This window comes from Trachypithecus francoisi, unplaced genomic scaffold (assembly GCF_009764315.1).
Source record: "Trachypithecus francoisi isolate TF-2019V2 unplaced genomic scaffold, Tfra_2.0 Lachesis_group19, whole genome shotgun sequence".
NCBI classification, from domain to species: Eukaryota; Metazoa; Chordata; class Mammalia; order Primates; family Cercopithecidae; genus Trachypithecus; species Trachypithecus francoisi.
Window position 1 is genome coordinate 4,275,455 of NW_022681464.1, and position 27,459 is coordinate 4,302,913.

Genomic DNA, 27,459 nt, shown 5'->3' on the forward strand with positions numbered 1-27,459 from the left:
TATACAAAAAATTAGCCGGGCGAGATGGCGGGCGCCTGTAGTCCAGCTACTCGGGAGGCTGAGGCGAGAGAATGGCGTAAACCCGGGAGGCGGAGCTTGCAGTGAGCTGAGATCCGGCCACTGCACTCCAGCCTGGGCGGCAGAGTGAGACTCCGTCTCAAAAAAAAAAAAAAAAAAAGAAAGTAAAGAGGGTGGTGACAAGAGGGGAATGTGCTGTCAAGGAAGAGTTTCTGTTAATATGGGAGAGATTTGAACGTGCTTATGTGACAGCTTTGAGCACCTGAAAGAATGATACCAAAGTGTGGAAGGCCTGGAATTCCATGTAGAAGACTTTCTTCCAAGGCAATGAGCCATTCAAGGCAAGAGAATGACATGTTCATGGTCCTGGGTAGGAAGAAATACCATGGAGCTGGGTATTACTACTTTCGAGGAACATCCTACCCTAAAAAAACTAGTCCTGCTTTATAAAGGAAGTATGTGCTTAGTTCTGGCTTCTGGCTGAGTGTCTCAGCAGAATCTTTCACCATGTTTTTTCTGGCAGTCTTTACAGCATTGCATCAAAATTATTGTCTAATTATCTTTATTTTCTTACTAGGACAAACATCTTGTTAAGTTTTGTTTACTTTGCAATTATTCCAACCTTAATATTACAATTGGATAGACTTTTAGTTCAGCAGTCAGCCTGCTATTTGATAAAGGGCAGTGCCAATGCTGTAGGTTTTTTGTTCTAAGATCCTTAAAGCAACTGTTCTTCCTCACCACCCTCCATGTGTCAAACTCTGTCACAAACAGCACCACAGAAATAAAAGGGAAACCCCCTTCAGGTGCAAATTAGTGCGTGGTGTGACTGAGGGAGACAGAAGGGATTGGGAAGTTTGATATATTAAAATGAAAGAATCCCAGTCATTATATTTAAAGCAAAAGCAAATCTCAAAGTTGCTTCATAAACAAGATTTATTACAAGACAATAAATTTAGACCCAAATGGGAAGGTCTGTGAGCTTCAATATCTCCTGCCTTATTCATAAATCACAACATTGATCAAATATAAATTAATGCATGAATGTGTATATTTGTGTACAGGAACTCATGAAACCTCATTATGTAAGAATGAAGTAGAAAGCAATTTTATATTATAAACACCTACATTAAAGCATTTAGCTTTTTTTTTTTAAATTTTATTTTGAGGCGGAGTCTCACTCTGTCACCCAGGCTGGAGTGCAGTGGCGCCATCTCAGCTCACTGCAACCTCCACTTCCCAAGTTCAAGCGATTCTCCTGCCTCAGCCTCCTGAGTAGCTGGGGCTACAGGTGCGTGCCACCACGCCTGGCTAGTCTGTATTTTTAGGAGAGACAGGGTTTTGCCATGTTGGCCAGACTGGTCCCAAACTCCTGACAGGTGATCCACCTGCCTCGGCGTCCCAAAGTGCTTACAGGCATGGCCCGGCAAAGCATTTAGCATCTTAAAACACCTTAGCCAAGTGGATCTTTGTGAGACTTATGTACATGAATCTATTTCTTACATCTCCCCCTCTCAAAAGAAAAATGTGTGATGAACTATCACTCCTGCTACAGCTTTTGCTTTGGGCTCTTGGCAAGAGAATTGGGAAGACTAAGGAGTGAGCATTATATGATAACTCATGAAAAGAGGTGGAGAGAAGAACTTTCAAGAGTTTCATTTGTATTTCCTTCCAATGACCAACATATCCTGGGAGTGGCCGCTGTATATTTCATTTGGTTTTCTCCCTTGATTGGATTTGGTTTTTTTAGAAGTTCTTCCCTTCAAATAATATTGTTTAAACTTAAATATCAGACAGCAAACATTTTTGTATATTCTATAAGTAAATGTCTAGTTGTACAAGCTTCACTGATACATTAAAAAAGATTTAGTACCTTTTATCAAAATATCATGAAATGTGTCCGTAAGGCATATCTCAAAAAGGGTGTCGATGTAGTAAATCAGTGAAAATTGTCCGTAATTGGGAAGGTAGGGAAGGAAAAGATCACTTTTCAGTATGAGTAATGGCAAGATTTCTTCTATAAACCCACCTCCTCCAGGGCTTACTGCTACAAATGTGTTGTTAGAGAAGCAAGACATGGGGTTCTAGGAGGGCTGGGGAAATCTAGAAGTAACAGGAAAAGTTTAGTGTTAGCTAAAAGTCTCTATGCCTTTGATCAGAGGGGTGAGGTAGGACTTGCAAATGTGCTATGGGCACAAAACGGGGAATGCAAGTCACACTTTAGCCTTCTCCATCTTGGTAACAGCCTAGACAATTTAGAAAAGTATGTGTTCAATAAAAGCTGACTCCTACGAAACGAGTTTAAAGCAATTAGGTACAATAAATTAATCCAATATAGAAAGTGTCCCGTTACAATTTTAAAATCAAGAAATTAGAGTACTTACTTAGTAGTACTTGAAATGTGGTTAGTGTGAAAAGAACTGCTGGAAGTGTAAAACACACCCTGGTTTCAAAGGCTTAGTGCAAAAGAACTATAAAACATTATCAGTAATTTTATACTGCTTACATGTTGAAATACTATTTTGGACATATTGAACTAAGTGTATTTATTAAAACTATGTTTCTTCTTGCTTTAAAGGGGTCATTTAGAAATTTTACAATTACATTGTTACATTGTATCTGTAGATATAGGACCATTCTGCTGGCTAAGATTAACCTGGCAGGACTTAGTACTGAAGGGATAGATGGGCCGGTCACAGCCCTAAGATAAAGGAAAGTTAATAGGCATACTTTTTAACAAGCCATTTAAAAATACCCGCTAGAGGCCAGGCGCGGTGGCTCACGCCTGTGATCCCAGCACTTTGGGAGGCCCAGGTGGGAGGAAGGCTTGAGCCCAGGAGTTTGAGACCAGCCTGGGCAACAGGGTGAGAACCCAGTCTCTACAAAAGATAAAATTAGCCAGGCATGGTGATGCACGCCAGGCATGGTGATGCACTGGGGAGGCTGAGGCGGGAGAATCACTTGAGCCTAGGAGGTCGAGGCTGCAGTGAGCCGTGATCATGTCACTGCACTCCAGCCTGGGTGACAGAGTGAGACTCTTGTCTCAACAATAACAAAATAATAACCTCTAGAAAAGGTAGACACAGAGTGAGATCACCTGAGCAATACTGTGGGAAGGGTGTCTATGGAGGAGGAAACGGGGATTCATTTCCTTTAAAAGTACCAAAGAGCTGGACAAGATGGTTCGCGCCTATAATGCCAGCACTGTGGGAGGGCAAGGCGGGCGGATCACTTGAAGTCAGTTTGAGACCAGCCTGGCCAACATGGTGAAACTCCGTCTCTACTTAAAATACAAAAATTAGCTGCGCATGGTGGCACGTGCCTGTAATCCCAGCTACTCAGGAGGCTGAGACAGGAGAAACTTTTTTTTTGAGACAGAGTCTCGCTCTGTCACCCAGGCTGGAGTGCAGTGGCCTGATTTTGGCTCACTGCAGCCTCCACCTCCCGGGTTCAAGCGATTCTCCTGCCTCTGCCTCCCGAGTAGTTGGGATTGCAGGCGTGCGCCACCACGCCCGGCTAATTTTTGTATTTTTAGTAGAGACGGGGTTTCACCATGTTGATCAGACTGGTCTCGAACTCCTGATCTGACCTCGTGATCCGCCCGCCTCAGCCTCCCAATAGTGCTGGGATTACAGGTGTGAGCCACCGCGCCCGGCAAGGGAAAGCTCTTGAGCCCGGGGGGCGGAGGTTGCGTTGAGCCAAGATCGCGCCACTACACTCCAGCCAGGGCGACGGAGCTAGACTCCGGTTCAAAAAAAAAAGCCCCAAAGAGCTAAAGTTCAGCACCTGCAAGCTGCTGATGTAACCACCCTGCCGGCAGAAAAGCCGGGCCAACGGGGCGTGGGAGGGTCCGGCCCCAAGGGAGGAGCATTCCCGGGTCCGAGAGGGAAGGCCCGGGAGCCACGCGGCTCAGGAAACCGCCCCCGCGAGGGGATAGGAGGATATTGCGTGGCCCCTCCTTCCATGACTCTTAAGGCCCTTCCTCTGAAGGGGGCGATCTCATCCTCAGCCCGAGGAAACAATGCCCTCGAACCTGCGCCTGCAGCTCTGCTCCAGGCCGCTCTAAAAGAACTCAGCCAGACGGGCTACAGGGATGAAGGGTTGGGGGGAAACAAATCCAGGTGTGCGCTTCGACCCCACGCGCCTGCGCCAAAACCCCGCTTGGCCCTTAGTTTCAGCCTCTGCAGCAGCACCTTCATCCGCCTCCTTTTTCCCGCCCCCGCCGGAGACGTCACAAAGAGTGACGTGTAAAGTGAACAATCACAGTCCCTCTCCGCGCGTGCCGGGAGGAATGGAGAGGGAGGTGGGCGGGGAGAGGACGGAAAGAGTAGGCTTCGGGAGCTGGCTGGTCCCGGTCACCCAATCAGAGAGCTCTGGGGAGGGGAGGGGCGGGGCCCGAAGGAGGGTGGGGGGTGGGGCTGGGGAAAGGAGTTGGAAGGCTGCGGGAGGAGAAGGCGGGCTCCCAGAGATTAAAAACACCCAATCAGAGCGCGCCGGCTTCATTCGGAGAGCGGCGTGGGGCGTCGCCGCCGCCGCCGCGCGCGCCGGGGGCTGGTTAAGGCCATGAAACAAAAGAAACCCTGAGAGGGAGCCGCTGCCACCTCCACCAGCCCGCCCCGCCGCCGTCCCCACCCACCCACCCACCTAGTTACCTACCTTTGCCTCCTTCCCCTGCCCCTCCACCCCGCCCTCTCCGGTCTCCGGGCGGCCTTGGCGCTCCACGGCCCGGGTCCCCAGCCCCACCGCCTCCCAAGAGGAAAGGTGTTTGCGCGCTGAACAGGGCCCTGGCCCTGTCCGCCATGGGGCTCGCCGCCTGCCGCGCCTGACCCGGCCGCCGCCGCCGCCGCCATTGACAGCGCGCCGCCGCGATGCCGAGCGGCAGCTCCGCGGCCCTGGCCCTGGCGGCGGCCCCGGCTCCCCTGCCGCAGCCGCCCCCGCCGCCGCCGCCGCCGCCTCTGCCGCCGCCCTCGGGCGGCCCGGAGCTCGAGGGGGACGGGCTCCTGCTGAGGGAGCGCCTGGCCGCGCTAGGCCTCGACGACCCCAGCCCGGCGGATCCCGGTGCTCCGGCGCTTCGAGCCGTGGCGGCGGCGGCGCAGGGCCAGGCCCGGCGGGCGGCGGGACTGTCTCCAGAGGAGCGGGCTCCGCCCGGCCGGCCCGGAGCCCCGGAGGCGGCCGAGCTGGAGCTGGAAGAGGACGAGGAGGAGGGGGAGGAAGCAGAGCTGGACGGAGACCTGCTGGAGGAGGAGGAGCTGGAGGAAGCAGAGGAGGAGGAGGACCGGTCGTCGCTGCTGCTGCTGTCGCCGCCCGCGGCCACCGCCTCTCAGACCCAGCCGATCCCAGGCGGGTCCCTGGGGTCTGTGCTGCTGCCCGCCGCCGGCTTCGATGCCCGGGAGGCGGCGGCCGCGGCGGCGGCGGCGGGGGTGCTGTACGGAGGGGACGATGCCCAGGGCATGATGGCGGCGATGCTGTCCCACGCCTACGGCCCCGGCGGCTGTGGGGCGGCGGCGGCCGCCCTGAACGGGGAGCAGGCGGCCCTGCTCCGGAGAAAGAGCGTCAACACCACCGAGTGCGTCCCGGTGCCCAGCTCCGAGCACGTCGCCGAGATCGTCGGCCGCCAGGGTGAGTGCAGGGGTGGGGACGTCCAGCTGGGCATGGCCCCGGGCGTGGGTGGGGAGACGAGAGAAATGAGCGTGGGACTGAAAAGCCAAACCCGGCGAGGCCCTAAGTCCACCCCGAACGGGTCTGGGAGGAGCCGAGGGTCGATCAGATGTGAAGATGGGTCACCTTGCGAAAACCCACGCTTTTTCGCTCGTCGTGCCTGGTAAAAAGTGTGAAGTTTTTCGGGCGACCCAGTCCGGTGGTGTTCACGTTACTTGGGCTGTATTCATGGAACACCAGGCTGGCGTGGCACCAGAAACCTCAGTGAGGTGGTGAAAGGTCGGGCTCGAGGAGTTGTGGGTTCGCTCTTGGGTACGGAAACCTTCGAGATTGCAAGTTTGCGCCGCCGAGTGTCTTTTAAAAGCGTTCAGCCTCCCTTACAAAAACTTGTTCAGATGGAGAAAAGGACAGAAATGGAGGCCTGTAGACAGAGCTCACTGGGGAGGGAAGGGATGTTCACATGGTCGGTATCACCGCCATCCCCTGCCCCTCCGCTGTTCCGAAACAGCTTTGGAAAAGCAGCCCAACTCATTGCCGCCGATCTTACTGTATTCCTCTCGATACGTTTCAAGTCTCGGAAAGACACACTGACACACGGGCTGTCTTTTGAAACTGTTCAGTGTGCAGGATGAAGAAAAACTGGACACTAAGATAATTAAGAAACTTCTGTGTTTATACAGTTTTCAGTTAATTCTCCTCTTCACTTGCCAGCACACCAGTACTGCAGACAGACTCCTCCCACATTGTTCAGACAAAGGACCTATGTCTCAGATTCCAGGAGTAGATTTGTGAAGGTGGGGGAAGGGGATGGTTGGGGTACCTCTGTATCCGACATTTTTAGGGAAGGTCCTGAGTTCTTTATGGGAGCTTTTTCCCTTTATGAAAGGGGCAGATGTTACCTGCTGCCACCGCATGACAATATGGTTTAGCCTGGTTGATGCATGCCTCTTTACTTGAGAGCATTGTTGGGGTCAAATAAAGCGAGATGATGGCGCTGCTGCTTAAATGATCTCATCTTTCCCAAGTGGTCTAAAGTACACATAAATAAGAGGTCTGTCGAAATGGTGGTTTCACATATGAGAGTTGGCTCATTTCTTTCCTATCTGTAGATTTTAATAAAAACTCATCTGAAATCTGGATAAAGGAGATAGCTTATTTCAGACTGCCTGATGATTGGCACTTACCAACACTGTTCAAAGCTGGACCTTTCAATTGAAAGGTAGCTTATGTTTGTCGTTTTTCTGGTTAATGAGTTTCAAATACCTGGTTTGTTTGGTTTTGACGATACTTAGAGTAATAATCCAGGATAAAACTTTTATTTACATGGGATAAAATTACAGCATCTCAGTTTGCATCAGAATGAGTTGACCATTCATGTAAGAACACTGAGGAATCACTATGTACCAAGCTTGTATTTTGCCAGGTTTTGAGTTTGTAGTATTGAGTTGAGAATGTGAAGTTAATTCAGACTTTCTGCCCTTAAGAAGATAACAGTCTAACAGTAGAATGGCACTAACTATAGTATATTTAGTGTGACAGAGTCTCAGATAAGAGAACATTTACCGTGGAGGGCCTTGGAAAATGGGTAGGTAGGAGTTTAACAAATGGAGATTGAAAAACTGTGGAGGAACAATGTGAGGAGTGGTGTGGAGGACCATCTTCTAAGTATAATTGCCAAGTAGTGTTGTTTTGATACTTGAGGTCTGTAAAGGGGAGTGGTGGAAAAGGCGGAAGGCAGGCGTTCACACCGGAATGTGAAGAAGTCTGAATGCCATATGAAGATGCCACTTCTCAGGACAAGTTGCTTCAGTGTGCTTATGATAACAGTCTAGGGTAACAAAGGAAAAAACCATTTACGTGCCAGTTTTACTGAGGGACAAGATAACATATTTTATAGATTTAGTTTAATACAAACTTTTGTCCTTCTTTATAGTAGACACCCCTTAAAGCACTGCAGAATGGCCCTTGTGTACATTGTTATCTTTATAGAAATCAGTTTTTTTAAAGTGAAGTGAATTCCAAGTTTTTATTTTGTACCAGCTATTACATGATAGGAAATGAGATAAAGCCTTGGTTTTTCTTTTAGGGGTTTGCGTATTTGATTAATAAGGAAATGTTGAATTTAATTATGTCTTAGGACATGGAGACAAATTGCTGGCTCTTCCATTTAAACCTTGTATTTTCCCGGAGTTGACAATACTGTTAAAAGTATGTCGTCATCCTCTATCTTAAAAGCAGAAAATCTGGTCCTTTTGCTATTTTGAACCATTCAACTTGTGGATCATTGACCCCTTTGCCACCCCCATGTCCCAGCAGCATAGTAATAAAACCTGTAAAGGATTTGCTTACTCCTATGGAGAACTAAGTAACTTCTAATGTTCACATCCTTTTACGGTATGATATTTCCCCATTGGAGAGAACCTGTCCTAAGTGAGGAAAACAGGGCAAATCATTTCGTTTGTTTGCTTTGAAGGAGCTAAATTTTCATCCTTAAGATTAAATTATCCATTTCTGCCATTTTATGTATTACCTGAAGCCATAATTTTCTGTTTGACATCTCTTAATTGATTTTGGAAATAATTATGTCACAGATGGAGACATTTATGACTTCCGCTCTGAAGCAAAGAGCAGGACAAATGGAATTTGAGTCACATAGACTAGCAACTCATGTAGATGGCCTCTGAGCTTCAGTGTTTTCCTAAACACAAGCTACCGCTTTTGATACTGATGAAAGTTGGCAGAGTGTTTGACCTCGAATTTATACTCCCCAGTAGCATATGGTCATTTGTAAATGTTAAATTGGCCTTGTATTTTAAAGCATTGCATCTATTGTGAAACAACAGTACTGTAAAATGAAGCCAGGAACTGAATATAATCAAAGTTTTAGAATATGGACATCAAAAAGAAACCTGACAACAGATTTTAAGACCTAATTTTACAAACTTAGAACATCTCTGTTTTTAAGTATAGTACCTGCAAAACATATTAACAGTGATTAACAGGTCTAATTTTAGTCAGCAGGTTTTTGTTCCAGTTTGTACTGTCATTTATATCCATTTAGATTAAAAAGTGAATTAAAATAGAACTGTGTACCCATTCTTAACTACATCATAAATTAATACTAAATGTCATAAATTCAGTTGTTTAGAGACTTGTAACCCAAGATTTTATATTACTATTAGGATAAATGTGTATCTTTCATTATTTTCATTAGACTTCAATTGATGGGATATGTGTGTTCTCTAGCCACATAGTCTAGAAAAGTCATCTCTAGCTTCTTTTGTCCACCCTGTCCAAAAAAATGTGCATACTCCCAATCTCTGGGTTTTTATGTATGACTAGTAAGTGTGCTTAATATAATACACATTATAAAACATAAAATTCTTTATTAACGATTAATACTTTACACTGTTTCAAGTTGTCTTCCCAATTTCTTAGGGTGGAACCACCCTTCAAGCTCTAACACAACTGAAATAAGGTTTATACGAGAAAAAGAGAAAGCTTGCTCTTGCTGTACATAAATTTTCTCTTCAAGGAGAAATACATATTTCATGATAATAAATAGTTTCAGAATGATGCTACAGCACAGTGTCTTTTTCTTTTATGGGGATGAGGGTGCATTGTTGGCCTTCTCTTTGCTTAGTACTATGCTAGGTGCTTTACCACTGCCGTTTAACCCTGCTAGGTGGTTACTGCCATTTAGAGAGGTAGAAACTGTGGTTTTGAGAGCTAACTTGCTCAAATAGTGGAGTTTGGATTTAGTATAGTTTGACATCAGAAATAAAATTCTTTGGACTCTACATTGCCGCCTCAGTATTGAAGCATTCTGCTCTGGAAGGTTAGTATTTTGGATTAACTTGTGCCCTAATCGTAGGATACTGAATTTCTAGTATGCATAATTTAAAATATCACTGTCCAAATTAGTTTACTTGATAAAATTTTGGTGTCTCTGCTACCCACAAGGCACAGTTATAATTGTAATATAGTTCTAATGTGTCTAGCTAAAAATTCACTGTCGTTTGTAGTTCAGAAAATGTGTATACATAGACACTAGCTTTAAAAATTAAGTATTACAATTTTTCTAGGCTTTAAAATTTAAATTTTGTTAATAATGGTTTGTATTAGCTCTGGGACCCTTGAGAAGGTTCAATTATTGTAATTGTTTTTGCAAATGGGTGGGGAAATCTACTGCCTTACTTCCTGCCTTATTCAGCTAATGAACTATTCTGATTCACTTGGGAGGAAATGGGAAATGAAGTGGTAGTTCAAGGGTGTATTTTGTACCCCTTGGTTACCAGCAACCTGAAAATGATCCAGGAAACCAAGTATTTGTGTTAGTCTGTTAGAGATTTCTACCTAGAAAATTTTCAAACGATGTTTATGGGTTGGAATTCTAGGTGGTTCTTCACAGGGTAAGTTTTTAAGGAAAGGTAGCATTTAGTTATAAGGTAGTGCTTAATATATCGCTGATTTGGTTTTGAATACTTTTGCCTTAAGCTGATTATAAAAATGTTTTAGTATGTGTATTTTAATATAAAAATACGTATTGTAGCTACACCAAACTGCCTGTAAGAGTCTCTGTTTGGCTGTGGTATATTGGAAAGAGCCACATCAGAAATAGATATTCCTATACCAGTAACTCACTGTGTAATCTTGAACAAGTCACGTAAATTCCCTAGGCTTCAGATCCCTCTTTTGCGCCTGGGCATAATCGTATCTACAATTCCTGTAGAGACTCTGGAAGATACACAAAGAAATCGACATATATGAAACTATTAAGTGGTAAGCACATTACTTTTGTTAAGGTAAATCTGAAATTAATTTGGAACCACCGTTTAATCATGTCTGCCTTTTTTGGCTTTAGCAGATAGTTTCACTCATTGTATTCGTCTAATGTAACAGAACTAGAACTAACGGATATCTGAATGCCTTTTAGATACCTGGCACTTCTGTCAAGATGGGCTTGTTACGCTGTGGTTAACAAAGAACTGTGACACCTCAGTGTTAAAAACAACCACGGTTTATTTCTTGTTCGTAGGGGCTCTGCTCATTTTAGTCATTCAGGGACCCAGGCCAACAGCAGCCGCCATCTCCAGTGTTACTGATCTACCATTGTGCCAGAAGATGAAAGACTACGGCATAGCACATACCGGTCTTAAAATGTTAGATCCAGAAGTAATGCTTATCACATCTGCTCATATTTCATTAAAGCAAATCGTCTGGCCACACCTAACTTCAAATGGGTGAGAAAGTACATTACAACTATGTGCCCACAAGGAGAGCCATGATGACTACCACAGTCCTATTTTATAATTTAAAGGATTATTATAGAATTTTAAACAGTGTCATTCCTGCCATGTAGAATTTGTAACCAAACTCAATATGAAAAAGTAGATAATGTTCATAAGATACTAAATGAGTGTATTTGCACTTAAAAAAAAAAAAAAAAAAAACGCCTTTTAAGAAGCTCCAAATAGATCACGGATAATTATGTTTAAATCTCCATTGATATTCAGGTAATCCTTAAGTGATACGTTTTTTATTAAACTGCATTCTTAATGCTTCCCAAATAGCTTGTATACCATAATTTTTGGGTTTACTTTTAAATTTTTTTCCGTGCTACCATTAGTTACTGTATAGAGACAAAGATTAAATCTGATATTTAAGCCTTGAAAATAATTTTCTAATGTTAAGATTACCAAACCCAGATATACTAAATTGAATGTATGCATAGTCTAATACTGTTTGAGTAGTTCAAGTCTTTGTTCTATAACTGACTGAGAATTTTGAGTTACACTAACTATAAGACCTCTTCCATGCCAGTGTTTGAGATGTAAGGACAATTCAAGTGTTTGTTGCCCTTGTCCAATAAGTGCAGACTACAATTCATCATTGCATGCAGAGAAGCCTGGTTTGGTCACAAGTAAAGTTGTATCATGGAATAATAAGACTAAGCCTTAAAATAATAAAGAAAATCCTTCAATGAAAACTGCAGATGTAGTTGAAGGTAAGCATAAAGAATTTGGTCTTGAACATGATTGAAGGGGAAGTGGGGAGGGAATGGCTTCAAACAACTAGAAAAGATCTCCCAAAATGGTTACCAGTGTAAAAGTGTATATTTGCATTTGGGGCTCACCTTTTTATTATTATTTCCCTTCTCTGTGCCTCCCTTTCCCTTTGCCTTCTCTTCTGCCTTTCTACCAGTCTCATAGTATAATGCAGGAAAGGACATTGAACTTGGAGTTAGAAACCTTGTGTTTTGTCACTTGCTGCCTGTGACCTTGGACAGATCACTTAACCTCTCTGAGCCTGTTTTTTCTTCTGGAAAAAACCTACTTCATCTACTTGTTCTTTCAGGTTTCTCTCTTCCCTTTCCCTCATTTGTTGTAAGGATCAAGTTTGAGAAGATAGCATTAGTAGAAATTGACAGTACAATTGAAAGTACAGAGATGATAAATTATATATCAGATGAGGTAAATTTTTACTACTAAATTTCTTTTATGCTCTGAACAAATGCTAGTTAAAGCCAAAAAAATGTCATTTTGGTAAGCTTTTCCTAGACTATACCAATAAATTACGTAAGTTATATTTTTTAAATTTACAATATGTCTTAAAATTTATTTAAAATCAGAGCTTTGGAAATGTATTTCCTGGCAAAGAACTAAGCAAGTCTGGAAGATAATTATTTACAAATGAATCTAATACCATTGTATGGTAGGTACCCAAATAGATAATTCTAAGGCTTCTGTTAACATTCTCTAAAGAGCATGAACATAATTTCAAGCTCCCCAGTTAGGAAAACTTCTGCCTTTCATCTCTAATTAACACCCTCTTTTGGTTTTTTCTTTCAGGTTTACTGAAAGGCCAAATAATAAACATTTTCATTAAATATTTTTTATTGTCTTGTCTAAAATAAGTGAAAAAAGAGAGGTTTTAGATTTAATTTAACTTCTTTTTTTAAAAATACCTTGTACATGCAGGGAATTCTCCACTCCTAAAAATACACTAGAAATATTCTTATTGGGATTTAGGAAAATAAGGCAGCTTGAGAGAATGTTGGTTTAGGGGTCACTAGTTTATAACTGGACAATTTTAGGCTTCGATTTTCCTCAAGTCTAAAATGAGATTTAACTAGGTGGTCTGTCACAGTTCTTATATTCTGATTTTTGTCCAAAGGGAGTCCCTAAAATTACATAAAAGTAAACCAGATTTCATATTACCAGTTAGATAGATTGACCTTGCAAAATCTTCTCAATTTTGCAAAGTTTATAATATGTTTTATCTTTAGGAGTTTTTTTAAATGTTAACTCCGTATAGAAATCAGTTCACTTGTCTTTTAATAACAAACTTGTGTCAGGCACTGTGCAAAAACTACATGTATCGTCTCATTTAATCCTTTCTTAATTCCACCAAACAGATAAACAATTCTATAGAGATACAAACAACTTACCCAAGGTCTCAAGCTGTTATTGTTTGAGACTTCAACGTGCCTATCTCAGTAAGTGGTAGAACAAGTAGACAAAAATCAGCAAGGATATTATAGAAGATCTGACTACTGTCACCAAACAGCAGTATAAGAAAAGAAAAGAAAATAGGTCACTATCTGTACGTGAACATGTGTCACTAAATACTTTTAGTACTTGAAGTTAATACAAGTCAGTGAAGGTAGAACTGAATCTTAGTCATCTTTGCATTCTTAATATTGGTTAAAGTACCTAAAACAAAATGGAATACTTCCTGTTTATTTTATTGAGCTGAATTTTTTAATTATAAACTTGCCATTTCATTGTTTATCATTGTACTTTCCATATTGTGTTAATTGGGGTTTTTTTCCCTCTTGCCTTTATTCCCAGCCTTTTTTTTTTTTGAGACAGGGTCTCACTCTGTTGACCAAGCTGGAGTGCAATAGTGCAATCTCAGCTCACTGCAACCTCCGCCTCCCAGGCTCAAGTGATCCCCAATAGCTGGTACCATAAGTGCACACCACCACACCTGGCTAATTTTTTGTATTTTTGGTAGATACGGGGTTTTACTACGTTGCCCAGGCTGGTCTTGAACTTCTGAGCCGAAGCTGAGCTCAAGCAGTCCACCCGCCTCGGCCTCCCAAAGTGCTGGGATTACAGGCGTAAGTCACCACACCCATCCAAACAGCTTTTTATTTAAGGACCCAGTCAACCTCAAGTTGTTTGGCACTTTTGTTTGAAGTACCGTAGATGCTACTTGATTGAAGGCATTAAATGTTTATATGAATACTGATAATGAAACTAAAATCACATAAATGAAGCTGTTTTGAAGTATTGTCATAGTAATCCCTAAAGTGAGACAAACAATATTCTTCACTTAAAATAGCTACAAGGAGGCCACTTGAACCCTAGAAAGGAAAGCTGTTAGTTTTATATTGTGCATTTAGGAATACATTGCATTCTTAAATTATTACTTAAAATGTTGAATTTATGTTGTGTACACAAGAAACGTTCTTACTGGGATTTAGCTGATACTTACCAGTTTTTGAAGATAGAATACTAGAATTGATTAGTTGAACTAATGGCAATTCCATATTTGCTGTAACACCTTAATACAGTATTTTATGTGCTTCTATAAAATGAAAGGAACTTTTGAATAGTCTGTCTAGACTATTCCCAGGGGAAAGGGACCTTATGTTGTATAAAATTATTAATACGACCCCCTCATTCATTCTTATATATCATGAAACTTGTGAGATGATTTAGGGTTTTTTTGTTTGTTTTTGTTTTTTGGTTTTTGGGTTTTTTTGAGACAGAGTTTCACCCTTGTTGCCTAGGCTGGAATGCAGTGGCATGATCTCAGCTGACCGCAACTTCGCCTCCCAGGTTCAAACGATTCTCCTGTCTCAGCCTCCCGAAATGATGTGTTTTTAGGGGAAAATCGTATGATGAAAGGAGTGTGGAATTAAGACAATTTGGGCTGAGTACTTAACTGAATAACAGGCATTGTAGTAAGCATGTTTAATACATTTTTTCATTTAATCTTTGCGAAAAACAAATGAAGGAAGTATCGTTAATCATAGTTTGCCCTAACATTGAAACAGCAGGTTCCCAGTCCTGCAGATAGTCAGTTTTTTGCTCCTTATATTGTTTCCCTTGAACTGGACCTTGAAGGATTCATACATGATAGCTGTAATAATGAGTTGTGCGTATGTTTGTATTATTCTTGAGTTCGTGGAGCCTTTTACACATAGTTTTATCTTTTCCAAATGGCCATGTTTGTTATTCAGATAACTTCGGGAGGAAAAGGAATACTAGGAGGGTTTTCCAGGTTATGTAAGGAAATACCTGAGCAGAGATAGAAGAGGAACAAGACATATTTGGGGGATGAAGTCTGGGAGAAGGTAGGTTATGGCCACTTAATGTGCAGAAAGGGGTAGGGACTTAACTTCAGGCCGAAGAGTTTTATTTTTCTTGAAGGTAAGAAGAGCTACTCAAGATGTTTAACTCCCCTCTCTTGACCCTTCAAAACAAAACCTCTTGGGAAATTTTTGAAGAAAAACCCCAAGGACTACCAAAAGTGAAAATACATACATGATGCAGTTTTGGTGTTTGCTTGTAAGGGTTTGAACTTTCTTCAGTCACCTTATATTTATAGCTAATGTATGAAATGAATGGAAAACATAATGAATTTAGTTTCTAGAAAACAAATTCCTTTTTGCAAAATCTACAACACAAGTACTTGATGTTCATAACAGTGGTCATACATAGCCCCAGACTTGCATTCTGTCCTTCGTTCTCAGCATTTTTCTGTTCATTATTGTGATAGGCTTTGCGGTGAGTGCCCCGTCTTGTCTCTTGTGCATCTTTTATGCTCCTATTAGTCTTAACATGCATATCTGATTATGTTACCTTCTACCTCCAATTTTTTCTAGTCTACGATAAAGTCAAAATTCCCTTGCCTGACATCGAAGACTTCTGTCTCCCCATCCAGCTTTATCCCTGCCATTCTACCCTCCAGTGACTTGAAGTTCTCACACTACTGAACCCAGTTGTCTGACTGTGCCATCCCGTACTCTTGATTCCCTGCTTTTGCACTTGCAGTTCCCTCTGCTCTCCTTCCCATCTGGCAAAACCGCTTTCTTTAAGCCTCAGTTCAAATGCCTTTAAAGCTTTCTTTTATTTACTGTAAGTAGTAAAGTCATCTCCTTTTGTATGTACCTACTGCTTTGTAGGTACCTTTAAACCAGTTCTCGTATTCAGTATTGCTTTACTCATTTCCCTCTAGACTGAGCTTGAGAGCAGAAATGGTGCCGGTTCATTTATACCACCTGGAAGTAACACTAGCATCTTTATAGGGAATTTAACATGTGAATGGTAAGTTCAGGCATTAGGCTGCACTTTATCTCACAATTGATAAAATGCTCTTAAAGTTCACCCAAGGAGTGATTTTGCTGGGAACACCTAGGATAAGTGGAAGCCACTACTACTTGTGTATCACGTACCAAACCACTAATCTCCCAGCATAAACGTAATCTCCTAGTAAAAGTCATTGTAAACACTTGGCTTATATATTTTCTCCCTATTTGATATTTTTATTTTAATATTTAATTGTTTATTATAGAGATGGGTGTCTCACTATGTTGCCCAGGCTGGTCTCGAACTTCTGGCCTCAAGCAGTCCTCCCACCTCTGCCTCCCAAAGTGTTGGGATTACAGACGTGAGCCACCACACCCAGCCCTTATTTGATTTTTAGCTTTATCCCTTCACCTATTCCAATGCTTGTGATTCCCCAAACCTTTCCTGACCCTACCTTATGTCTAGTCACTGCCCTGGCAGTGAGTTACTATTCCTGAATTGGGATTTAAAAGCTAGATACTTGGAAGAAAAAGGAAAATAATTGAAGGAAAGGAGAAAGATAATGTCATAGGTGGAGTAATCCTACCCACCCAAAGAAGTCGTCCATGTCCTAATCCCCCAGGAACTCTGAATACGTCACCTCATTTGGCAAAAGGGATGTTGCAGGTGTTTATGCAGATGCGATTGAGGGTATGGACCATGCTTTGGGGAGCTTGAGATCATCTGGATGATCATCTGGGTATAAACACATGAGACCCTAAAAGCAGAAAACCTTTCCCAGTTGGGTCTGAGATCTGAGAAAGAAGATTTGAAGCATGAGAAGGACTCAGCCTCTGTTGCTCACTCTGAAGCTGAAAGGAGTCACAAGCCAGGGAATGTAGGTGGTGGCCTCTGGAAGCTGGGAATGGCCCTCAGCTGACAGCCAGCAAGGACACTCAGTCCTTTCACTGCAAGCAATCAAATTCTGCCAACAACCGGCATGTGCAAGGAACTGGATCCCTCAAGCTTCTTGCAAGGAACACAGCCCTTGCAAACACCTTGATTTTAGCCCTGTTGAGACCCATATCAGATGTCTGACCCACCGAACTGTAAAATAACAAATACATGTAAAAATAATAAATTTATGTCATTAAAGCCACTATGGGAACTTGTTATGGCAGCATTAGGAAACTAAAGCAGGTAATAGGGAATTAAAGGACAGAAATATTTTTGGATTTTAATTGAACTGTTGGCAATTCCATATTTACTGTAACACCTTAATGTAGTATTTTATGTTGAAAGCTGCTTCCTAATTCTATTTTTCTTTTTTCCTTTTTTTTTTGAGTCAGGGTCTCACTGTCTTGCCCAGGCTTGAATGCGATGGCACAATCTCGGCTCTCTGCAGCCTCCACATCCTAGGTGATCCTCCCAACCTCAGCCTCCGAAGTAGCTGGGACCACAAGTGTGCACCACCACGCCCAGATAGTTTTTTATATTTTTTGTAGAGACGGGGTTTTGCCATGTTGCCCAGACTGGTTTCAAACTCCTGAACTCAAGTAATCCTCCTGCCTCAGCCCCCCAAAGCGTTGAGATTACAGGCTTGAGGCATCACGCACGGCCAAAAGCTACTTATAATAATTCTTGAGAGACTTCCAGAATGTCTTTTAGGGTATTGAATAAGAATGTAATAGATCTAACATTTTAGTCTCTGCTCTCTTGAGGCAGTGATTGTGGAGTTTTTAAGGGCTCTGAGAATCTCTAGTAGTTTTTATTGCTTTGTAACAGTTACTGCTAATTTAGCAGCTTAAAACAACACAAATTTATCATCTCCATTTCTGTAGGTCAGAAGTCTAGACATGGTGTGCTGTTCAGGGTCTCACTGCGTTCAAATCAAGGACTGCAGTGCTTATCTGCGGCTCATGTCCTTACCCAAGCTTGCTGGTTGTTGATAAAATTCATTTTGAGCAGGGGCTGGGGGATGGGTGTTGCAGGATGATGACCTCCACCTCCATTTTCCTTCTAGCTCACAGCTCCTAGAAGACACTTGAAGTTCCTTGTCGTGAGGTCACCATAGGCAATTTACAACATACATTGTTTGCTTTCTTCTTCCAGGTTAGCCAGAGCACATCTCTCTGACTTCTTTTCTGAGTCATGCTAGGAAAAAAAAAAAAAAAAAATTATTTTAAGAGACAGGGTCTCACTCTGTTGCCCAGGCTGGAGTGCATTGGTGTGATCATAACCCATGCAGCCGTGACCTCCTGGACACAAGCAATTCTTCACCTTTTTAACCTCCCATGTAGCTAGGACTCTAGGGATACACCACCATACGTGGCTTTTTTTTTTTTTTTTTTTTTTTGGTAGAAACAGGGTCCTGCTACGTTGCTCAGCCTGGTTATGAACTCCTGGCCTCAAGCAGTCCTCTGACCTCAGCCTCCCAAGGTACTAGGATTACAGGCATGAGCCACCACAATCAGCCAAAACCTCTGCTTTAAAAAAAACTTGTGATTAGGTCAGGCCCACCCAGATAATCTGGATAATTTTACTATTTTAAGGTGAACTGATTTGGATTGTAATTATATTTGCAGAGTCCCTTCACAGGGGCTGCGTAGGTTGGTGTTTGTTTAACTGAAAGTGTGTGTACCCTAGGCCCAGGAATCTTGAGGAGCCATCTTAGGATTCTGCCCATCATACTGTCTACCATAGCTTTTTAAAGGATTTAGTGGTGAATGATGAGCAGCTTCATGGACTTTTATTTTCTGCTTAATTGTACATTACTGGTGACCTAAATGTTAACTCAGTTCTTTACCACATGGTGCTTTTTCTATTGGGAAGTGGTATAGATAGGCCATGTGGTCTTTTTGCTACCATCTAAATGAACTGAGGTTTAAAAACAAAAACAAAACTTGAAAAATCCTGCTCTAAATATCCAAGATGTGTTGCTGGTGGCTGGAAAATAAATAATGGGTTTTTAAAATTCAGTGTTATAAATATGTCTGGGCTCTCTGGCCTACACAAGCTACTTTAGGTGACCATAGAGCAGAACTATAGTATTACCATTTTCACCTGTACGGAAATTTCATCTGTTAAGTCAGATCTTAAACCCAGGTTTTCTCAGTAATGCCACATTCCCTCCATTTCACTGTCACTGTACTGGTTCTTAGTTGTAAGTACATCATTTCACATGTGTTATGGAACTAGAAAGTGGCCTTAAAGATGATGTTGTCTAGTGGTTTTAAGCTTTTCGGACAGGAAAAAGAACATTTTATATTGCAGCCCATTATATATTTCACTGAAACATTTGGAACATACTGAGTCCTTTTTTTAAATGCTGATTGCACCCACTGAATTGATACTGCAACCCGTGGTTTGAAAAACACTGAAGGTTACCTTTATTTTCATTTCTTTTCTTTCAACCCCTCTCCCAGCAACAGAGGACCTCCCTGTCTTAATTTCTAAGGCTAGGAAAAGCTCTCTTTATTTACCCTGGAGAAGCAAGGCAGAATCCTTTGCTGTATCAGGGAGTGAGAGGACCAGAGTTCTAGCAGCAGCTAAAGGGTTTTAAGGTGAAACGTGGCCCCAGCAACAGTGATATAGGAAGGGAAAATGGGTTCCTACACCAGTGAGGTAAGTTGGAGACTCTTTTTTTAGGGAATTTACTTCCAAATCAAGATAAAATTAGTTCTTGACCTCTAAACAGTCTAGTCTAGGCTTCTGCCCATTGATTACCTTGAATACAACTTGCCATACATGGATTTTTATCTCTAGCTATAAGAAGTGTAGTCCTCACATTTTTAAATTTCAAAACTTTGTTCAACTTTGAGGCTACGAAATCATTTACCCTGCTGTTTGTGTACAATAGGTCCCCCCTTATCCAACAGGGATGCCTTCCCAAGACCTTAAGTGGATGCCTGAAACCACAGAGTACCAAACCCTATATATACATACTATGTTTTTTCCTATATGCACATACCTGTGTAACATTTGATTTATAAACAAGATAGAATAAGAGTAACAATAATAAAATAGAACACTTATAACAACATACTATAATAAAAGTTAGGTGAACGTGGTCTTACTCTCAAATATCTTTTTATACTGTACTATATCCACCTGCATTTGGACTATGGTTGACTGAAAGGAGCTGAAATGATAGAAAGTGAAACTGCAGATAAGGGAGGGGGGCTACTGTAATTTAAAATAATATCACTAGTACTAACCAAAAGTCTAATCAATATGCTAAGACTAGTAAAGTGTATCATTTCTGTATATTTGATTTGTTTTTCTTTTCTAACAATTTATTTGAAAAAGTAATATGTATGTATGACTAAAAATTTATTTAAAAAAATAAATAAGAATATACAGTGAAAACTGCCTCCCTCCTTCCCTGTCCCCCTAAGTCAACCAGTTTTATAAGTGTATAGCATACCATTATATAGCTGTACCAGCCTCATGCTAATTCAATAATTATAAAATACAGAAGTTACTTTGTACTTGTGCACATATTTCTACAGGATCAATTCTACAAGAAGATTATAGAAATGTAAGAGTACATGGGCTTATAACTGTGATAGCTCTTAGAGGGCAGTTTATACTCTCACAGCTAAATATGAGAGTTCTTTTCTCCCACTCTTACTAGCATTGTTATAAGGTTTTTGTTCTTTGACAGTCTTATAGGTGGAAAATAATAGGTCAGTTCCCATGAAAATGGGAATTTCCATCTTCAGAGCCATTTGTATATTTACTTTGATGTTAGCTGTTTCACCTTAAAAAATATAGGCTAATATATCATAATATGGCTTCTGAATTTTATGTCACTCTGAGATTATAAATTCTATGATTTTTAATAGGCTAATATATCATAATATGGCTTCTGAATTTTATGTCACTCTGAGATTATAAATTCTATGATTTTTAAAAATATCTTTGAGTTTTCAAATAAAAACTCAATTTAAAGTACCCAAAAAAACTAATACCTTCGTCACCTGCAAAATTACAAAACAAGATTTTTTTTTTTTCCTTTAGTTCCTGTCACCTTTTAAAAACTATCTCTTCGAGTAGTCCCCAGTGTTAGAATGTATTTGTAGTTGAGAAATCATGTTAGTTGTTTGGAACTCAGAATATGTGCTCCTATGGAAACAATGTTATGATTGGTGAGCTTCCCTATAATCCCTAATGTGAGTTTAGGGTACTATAATCAAAAGATTTAGGGAAGTGAAGAAATAGTTTCCTCTATCTTTATTGACAGTGGCTTAAACAGGGTTAGCGGCTGGGGGCTATGGCTCACGCCTGTAATCCCAGCACTGTGGGAGGCCAAGGAGGGTGGATCACCTAAGGTCAGGAGTTCGAGACCAGCCTGGCAAACATGGTGAAAATCTGTCTGTACTAAAAATATATTTTAAAAATTACCCGGGTGTGATGGTGGGCACCTGTAATCCCAGCTACTCGGGAGGCTGAGGCAGGAAAATTGCTTGAACCTAGGAGACAGAGGTTGCAGTGAGCCAGTATGGTGCCACTGCACTCTAGCCTGGGCACCAAAGTGAGACTCCATCTCAAAAAACAACAACAAAAAACCCAGGGTTGGCTTTCCTGTCTTCCTGTTACTTTTTTCCCTGATCTGCAAAACCTAATAAGCACATGATCCTTTTGGGTGTAGACCAGGCCTGTCTTTCTCCTCTGTCTCAACAGTGGCCCATGCTCAAACCATTTGTCTTACCTCTACCCAATGAACCATGCATTAAACACCTATTTATTAATACCAACCATAGGCTAGATAGTGTTCTGTGGACCTTCAATCATATTTCCTCAGTTAATAACATACCTATTAGGTATTTAACAAAATATTCTACTAAGGATGTGACTGGCAGTTGCTTATAGTATCAAAAGTGTTTGATTAAGGGATTTTTACATAGCTTTCTTTTTTCTCTTTTATTTCTGTTTTTCTTTTTTTTTTCTTTTATTTATTTTCAGTTTTCTAATGGTCAATATTAGTAAGGAATGAAAGGGACCGACCCTTAGACTAATTCTCCCTTTGTCCTTAATGCAATTTGCCTGTGTTTTTCCGCAGAATAACATCTGTCTCTTGTTAGGAATGTAATTGTGGCTGACTGCCTTCTTGCCACCTTGTCAAGTTGTAGCCCACTGTGAACTTACATATCCAAATAATAACTCCCCTAAGTATAGAGTATGACCAGTTCTGTGTTTATATACCCCTTTCAGAATTTCTTAAGCATCAATAGAGAGTGATCTCAATTCTGTACACCAAACCGTACCTGCTGTGCTGAATGAGGGAATCTCCTGGACATTTAGCCTGTATAAATGATAAGTAGATGTGGAAGTTTCGTTGTTCTCTCTGGTCTTCTAACTGATTTTCTATTGTGGAACAAAAGCAGATACAGGCTGAAACTTCTAATCTGAACATTTGAAATCCTAAATGCTCAAAAACCCTCTGATTTTGTTTTGGAGCTCTAAAATCTGAGGCTTTTTGAGCACCAGCATAGTGCTCAAAGAAAATACTCACTGGAGCATTTCAGATTTTCAGATTAGGGATGCTCAGCTGGCAGATATAATGCAAATACTCCAAAATCTCAAACATTCCTGGTCCCATGTGTTTTTGGATAGGGGATAACTCAACCTGTGTAGTCAACACCTAGTGGCTTGGGAATGCTTCGGAAGGGCAAACAAACAAGTCCCAGTTTGTGCAAAAAAGTGATCGGGTCATGTGCTTTATTAGAAAGCATCGACCAGGCGTGGTGGCTCACGCTTGTAATCCAGCACTTTGGGAGGCTGAGGCGGGCAGATTACAAGGTCAGGAGTTCAAGACCAGCCTGAACAATGTGGTGAAACCCCGCCTCTACTAAAAATACAAAAAATTATCTGGGCGTGGTGGTGCACGCCTGTAGTTCCAGCTCCTTGGGAGGCTGAGGCAGAAGAATCGCTGGAACCCGGGAGGTGGAGGTTGCAGTGAGCCGAGATCATATCACTGCATTCCAGCCTGGGTGACAGAGCGCGACTGTCAAAAAAAAAAAAAAGGCATCATCTGACTAAAGTGATACAGAGAATATTAATTTATTGAGGACAAAAAAGGAAGGGAATATTTAAGAAAAAGACATGCTCAGATTGTGACACCTAGCTTCAGTAGCACCTGGCTTCTCTTTTTTTTTTTTGAGATGGAGTTTCACTCTTGTTGCCCAGGCTGGAGTGCAGTGGCACAATCTCGGCTCACTGCAGCCTCTGTCTCCCCGGTTCGAGCAATTCTTCTGCCTCAGCCTCCCAAGGAGCTGGGATTATAGGTGTGCACCACCACACCCAGCTAATTTTTGTGTATTTAGTAAAGACAGAGTTTCGCCCTGTTTACCGTGTTGGTCAGGCTGGTCTTGAATTCCTGACCTCAGGTTATCCACCTGCCTCAGCCTCCCAAAGTGCTGGGATTATAGCACCTAGCTTCTTTATTTTGATGAACTAAGAATAGTATGATATATTCATGAGAACACATCTATCCTGGCAAGCTCAAGTTAGGGTCTTTGAAAAGTATAACCCCAGAGTTTTATGCCTTGGTTGTGTACTTGACATCTTAAGTTACAGTTTGAAACCCTCTAATCTTAACATAGTTGGCACTAGTAATCTGTGATTACTAAAAAAAAAAAAAAAAAAAAAAGTTGGTTAAAGTTAATTATGTAAAGTTATACACATGTGTCTTAGATGTTTTATTTTAACTTAAATATACTTAGGATTGGGGTCACGGCCTTTTGTTTGAAATTGTGTCTGTCAATCAGAGCATTCCTTGAGTAAAACTATACCCAGCACCCACATTCCATACAATCTGCAGTATCTGTTTCTTTTAAATGGAGCAGGACTTTACAATGATACAAAATCATTCTATGTTACTTTTTTTTATCCCAGCCCTTTATAGCTATCTCACCTATTCATAATTCAATAGCAGCTTTTTTCTTTAAGATACTCTTTAAGGTACTCGTCTTTTTTGCATTGATGTTTCATTAGTTTATGCAATAATTCAAGTAATTCAGTTACTGGCGTGAGTACACCTAGCACAAACAACATGGGAATAAACAAAACTGAATCATAGCAGGCCTAGGATTTAACTGGTGGGAGCAGCAGTGAGATAACCTACTAGCCATGAGCACAGTGTTTTTGTCATCAATTGAGTTTTACAGAGGAAAGAGTAATGTTAAGTTAAAGCGATAAGATAATTAGGTGGAAGTCAGTTTAAGAACTTCTGTAAGATAATTGTGAAAATTGAGGTTCTTGGACTAGCAAAAAGACCATAGATTTTAGGTCAAACTAGGTTTACTTCTGGCTCTGCCGCTTCCTAGCTTTGTGAAAAACTCTAAAACTTACCCATAACCAGATATTTAGCTTAAAAGGTGCATTCTGTGATTTGTCTTTATATGTATCATTGAAATACATGTTGATTCTTATGAAATGTTTTCTTTCTAACAGGTTGTAAAATTAAAGCACTGAGAGCCAAGACAAACACGTATATCAAGACTCCTGTTCGTGGTGAAGAGCCCATTTTTGTTGTCACTGGAAGGAAAGAAGATGTTGCCATGGCCAAAAGAGAGATCCTCTCAGCTGCAGAGCACTTCTCCATGATTCGTGCATCTCGAAACAAAAATGGGCCTGCCCTGGGAGGATTGTCATGTAGTCCTAATCTGCCCGGTCAAACCACCGTCCAAGTCAGGGTCCCTTATCGTGTGGTAGGATTAGTGGTTGGACCCAAAGGAGCAACTATTAAAAGAATTCAGCAGCAGACCCACACCTACATAGTAACTCCGAGCAGAGATAAGGAACCTGTCTTTGAAGTGACAGGGATGCCTGAAAATGTCGACCGAGCACGGGAAGAAATAGAAATGCATATTGCCATGCGTACAGGAAACTATATAGAGCTCAATGAAGAGAATGATTTCCATTACAATGGTACCGATGTAAGCTTTGAAGGTGGCACTCTTGGCTCTGCGTGGCTCTCCTCCAATCCTGTTCCTCCTAGCCGCGCGAGAATGATATCCAATTATCGAAATGATAGTTCCAGTTCTCTAGGAAGTGGCTCCACAGATTCCTACTTTGGAAGCAATAGGCTGGCTGACTTTAGTCCAACAAGCCCATTTAGCACAGGAAACTTCTGGTTTGGAGATACACTACCATCTGTAGGCTCAGAAGACCTTGCAGTTGACTCTCCTGCCTTTGACTCTTTACCAACATCTGCTCAAACTATCTGGACTCCATTTGAACCAGTTAACCCACTCTCTGGCTTTGGGAGTGATCCTTCTGGTAACATGAAGACTCAGCGCAGAGGAAGTCAGCCATCTACTCCTCGTCTGTCTCCTACATTTCCTGAGAGCATAGAACACCCACTTGCTCGGAGGGTTAGGAGCGACCCACCTAGTACAGGCAACCATGTTGGCCTTCCAATATACATCCCTGCTTTTTCTAATGGTACCAACAGTTACTCCTCTTCCAATGGTGGTTCCACCTCTAGCTCACCTCCAGAATCAAGACGAAAGCACGACTGTGTGATTTGCTTTGAGAATGAGGTTATTGCTGCCCTAGTTCCATGTGGCCACAACCTCTTCTGCATGGAATGTGCCAACAAGATCTGTGAAAAGAGAACGCCATCATGTCCAGTTTGCCAGACAGCTGTTACTCAGGCAATCCAAATTCACTCTTAACTATATATATATACATAAATACTATATCTCTATATGGACTCGTAAAGGCATGGGTATAATGGTACCCCCCAGTAAACTTCCTAATGATTTCTTATGACTGTTATCAGGCTTTATTGGGATTAGGCTAAAGTTGTTAGTAAACTTATAAAAGGCTGCTATGGTAACACTAAACCTAAGTGGTCTCTTGTCTATTAGTTTGGTTTGAATTATTAATACTATCCTGTAGACCCAGAGACATAGTTTATATAAGAATTGCTAAAGCTGAAGTCCAACTTGGCTGAGTGAAGATAATCATAGGTTGTGTGAGCCTATGAGAAAAGTGTATACGTCTAAGATTTCAAAACAGTGGGTCCCAAAGCCTAACCACTTTAAGAGTTTATGGAGGGTACTTGGCATTACAGACGATTCATACACTTCCAGTGCTGCCTTCTTTACACTGCCAGTTTTGACAAAACAGGTTTGTTTGTTTTTTATTTTACAACAACTTATGCCTAATTCTGCAGGATTGCAAGTAACTTTTTAATGCATTGTGATTACTTACTGGTAATAATAGGGCTGATGGCAGTTTACTAGATCACTGGTTATAATTTGGGACAAAAACTGCTACATTGACTTTCATCTCGCCCAGAGTGCTCAAGGCTGGTATGATCAGTGGATCAGGAATGCTGAATTCCTGCCCATTGCCTCTCTTGGTGAATGTGGAAATGGCCACCTTGGTTTTCCCATATCAGGAAGGGCTTTGGGATGGCACCTATATTGGCTAACAATTGAGGATGCGAACATTCCATTCATTAGTGTGCTCGAGCTGTTAGTTTTTAGACTATAGATCAAAATGTGAAACATTTTATTTTCAATCCATATTTGTCTTGCACATTATAAATATATTTTTATTTTTTAGTAATTTAGGGGAGGGAGGAAGGGGAAAGGGATAATGATGCCCTTGGCATAATTCATAAAAGCAGCTGTGACAACCTCCAATCAGTTTACTTCATTTCAAAACTATTTCCAATCACAAGGAAAGATTTATTTAAAATACACTCGTACATTTCACCTGTGGATGTCTATAACTTCATCCTCAGTATGTTCCCAAATCTGTGCTGGCATTGAAAGGACAAAACATTATACTGGTGGGTTTTTCTACTAATTATTTTTTGAAGCATTATTTTCCCAACACAAAAGAGCTTTTTTCTCGATATAATGAAAATTGAAATCCTATGTGTATTCAATAGTAAATAGACAAATTTTATTTTTTATTTCCACTTGAAGAGTTACATTTCGTATAAAAGTTTACAAATAACGGTTTTTATTTTGATTTTTTCAGTATAAAAAAAGTTGCCTTGATGGCATATTATGATGTAATGCTAATTGCTTGTAGGATAGTAAATGTCAGTATTGAAACCTAATCTCTAGCTGCCGTCTTGTAGATACGAACGAATGTTCACCAAGCATGTCTTTTGTATTTTGTTGCATTGTACACTGCAACTAATAAGCCAAGGGACCGACATATATTAGGTGCGTGTACTGTTTCTAAAACCACAAACTAAGAATGATAAATTATCAATATAGTTTAGTATTTGCTAATTTTACTACACTCTTTTGTTATGTATATGTAGGGAAGTCATAGGGATTATAAATTCAATTTGAGTAAAATTTAAAACCATATATTTTATGATAAAGGGCCTTTAACTTAAGATGGCCAAAGCACTGATATTATATATTTGCTGTAAAGAGAATTATAAGAGTTTTATTTTTCTGATATTAAAAGTTACTTAATAAAGACTTGTTTCCATTAACTTGAA

The 27,459-nt window shown here is 41.2% G+C and overlaps 1 protein-coding gene across 1 annotated transcript; it reads left to right on the plus strand.

Annotated features, from left to right (window-relative positions):
- Positions 1 to 4,519: 4,519 nt before the first annotated feature.
- Positions 4,520 to 27,459, plus strand: MEX3C (mex-3 RNA binding family member C). The gene is made up of 2 exons (XM_033177701.1): positions 4,520 to 5,637; positions 24,435 to 27,459. Exons 1-2 carry the CDS (start codon positions 4,887 to 4,889, stop codon positions 25,658 to 25,660), a joined length of 1,977 nt encoding a protein of 658 aa, XP_033033592.1. The 5' UTR covers positions 4,520 to 4,886; the 3' UTR covers positions 25,661 to 27,459.

Coding starts and splice junctions, on each gene's coding strand:
- MEX3C (XM_033177701.1), top strand. CDS start 4,887: ATGCCGAGCGGCAGCTCCGCGGCCCTGGCCCTGGCGGCGGCCCCGGCT. Junction 5,638..24,434: donor CGAGATCGTCGGCCGCCAGG/GTGAGTGCAGGG, acceptor TCTTTCTAACAG/GTTGTAAAATTAAAGCACTG.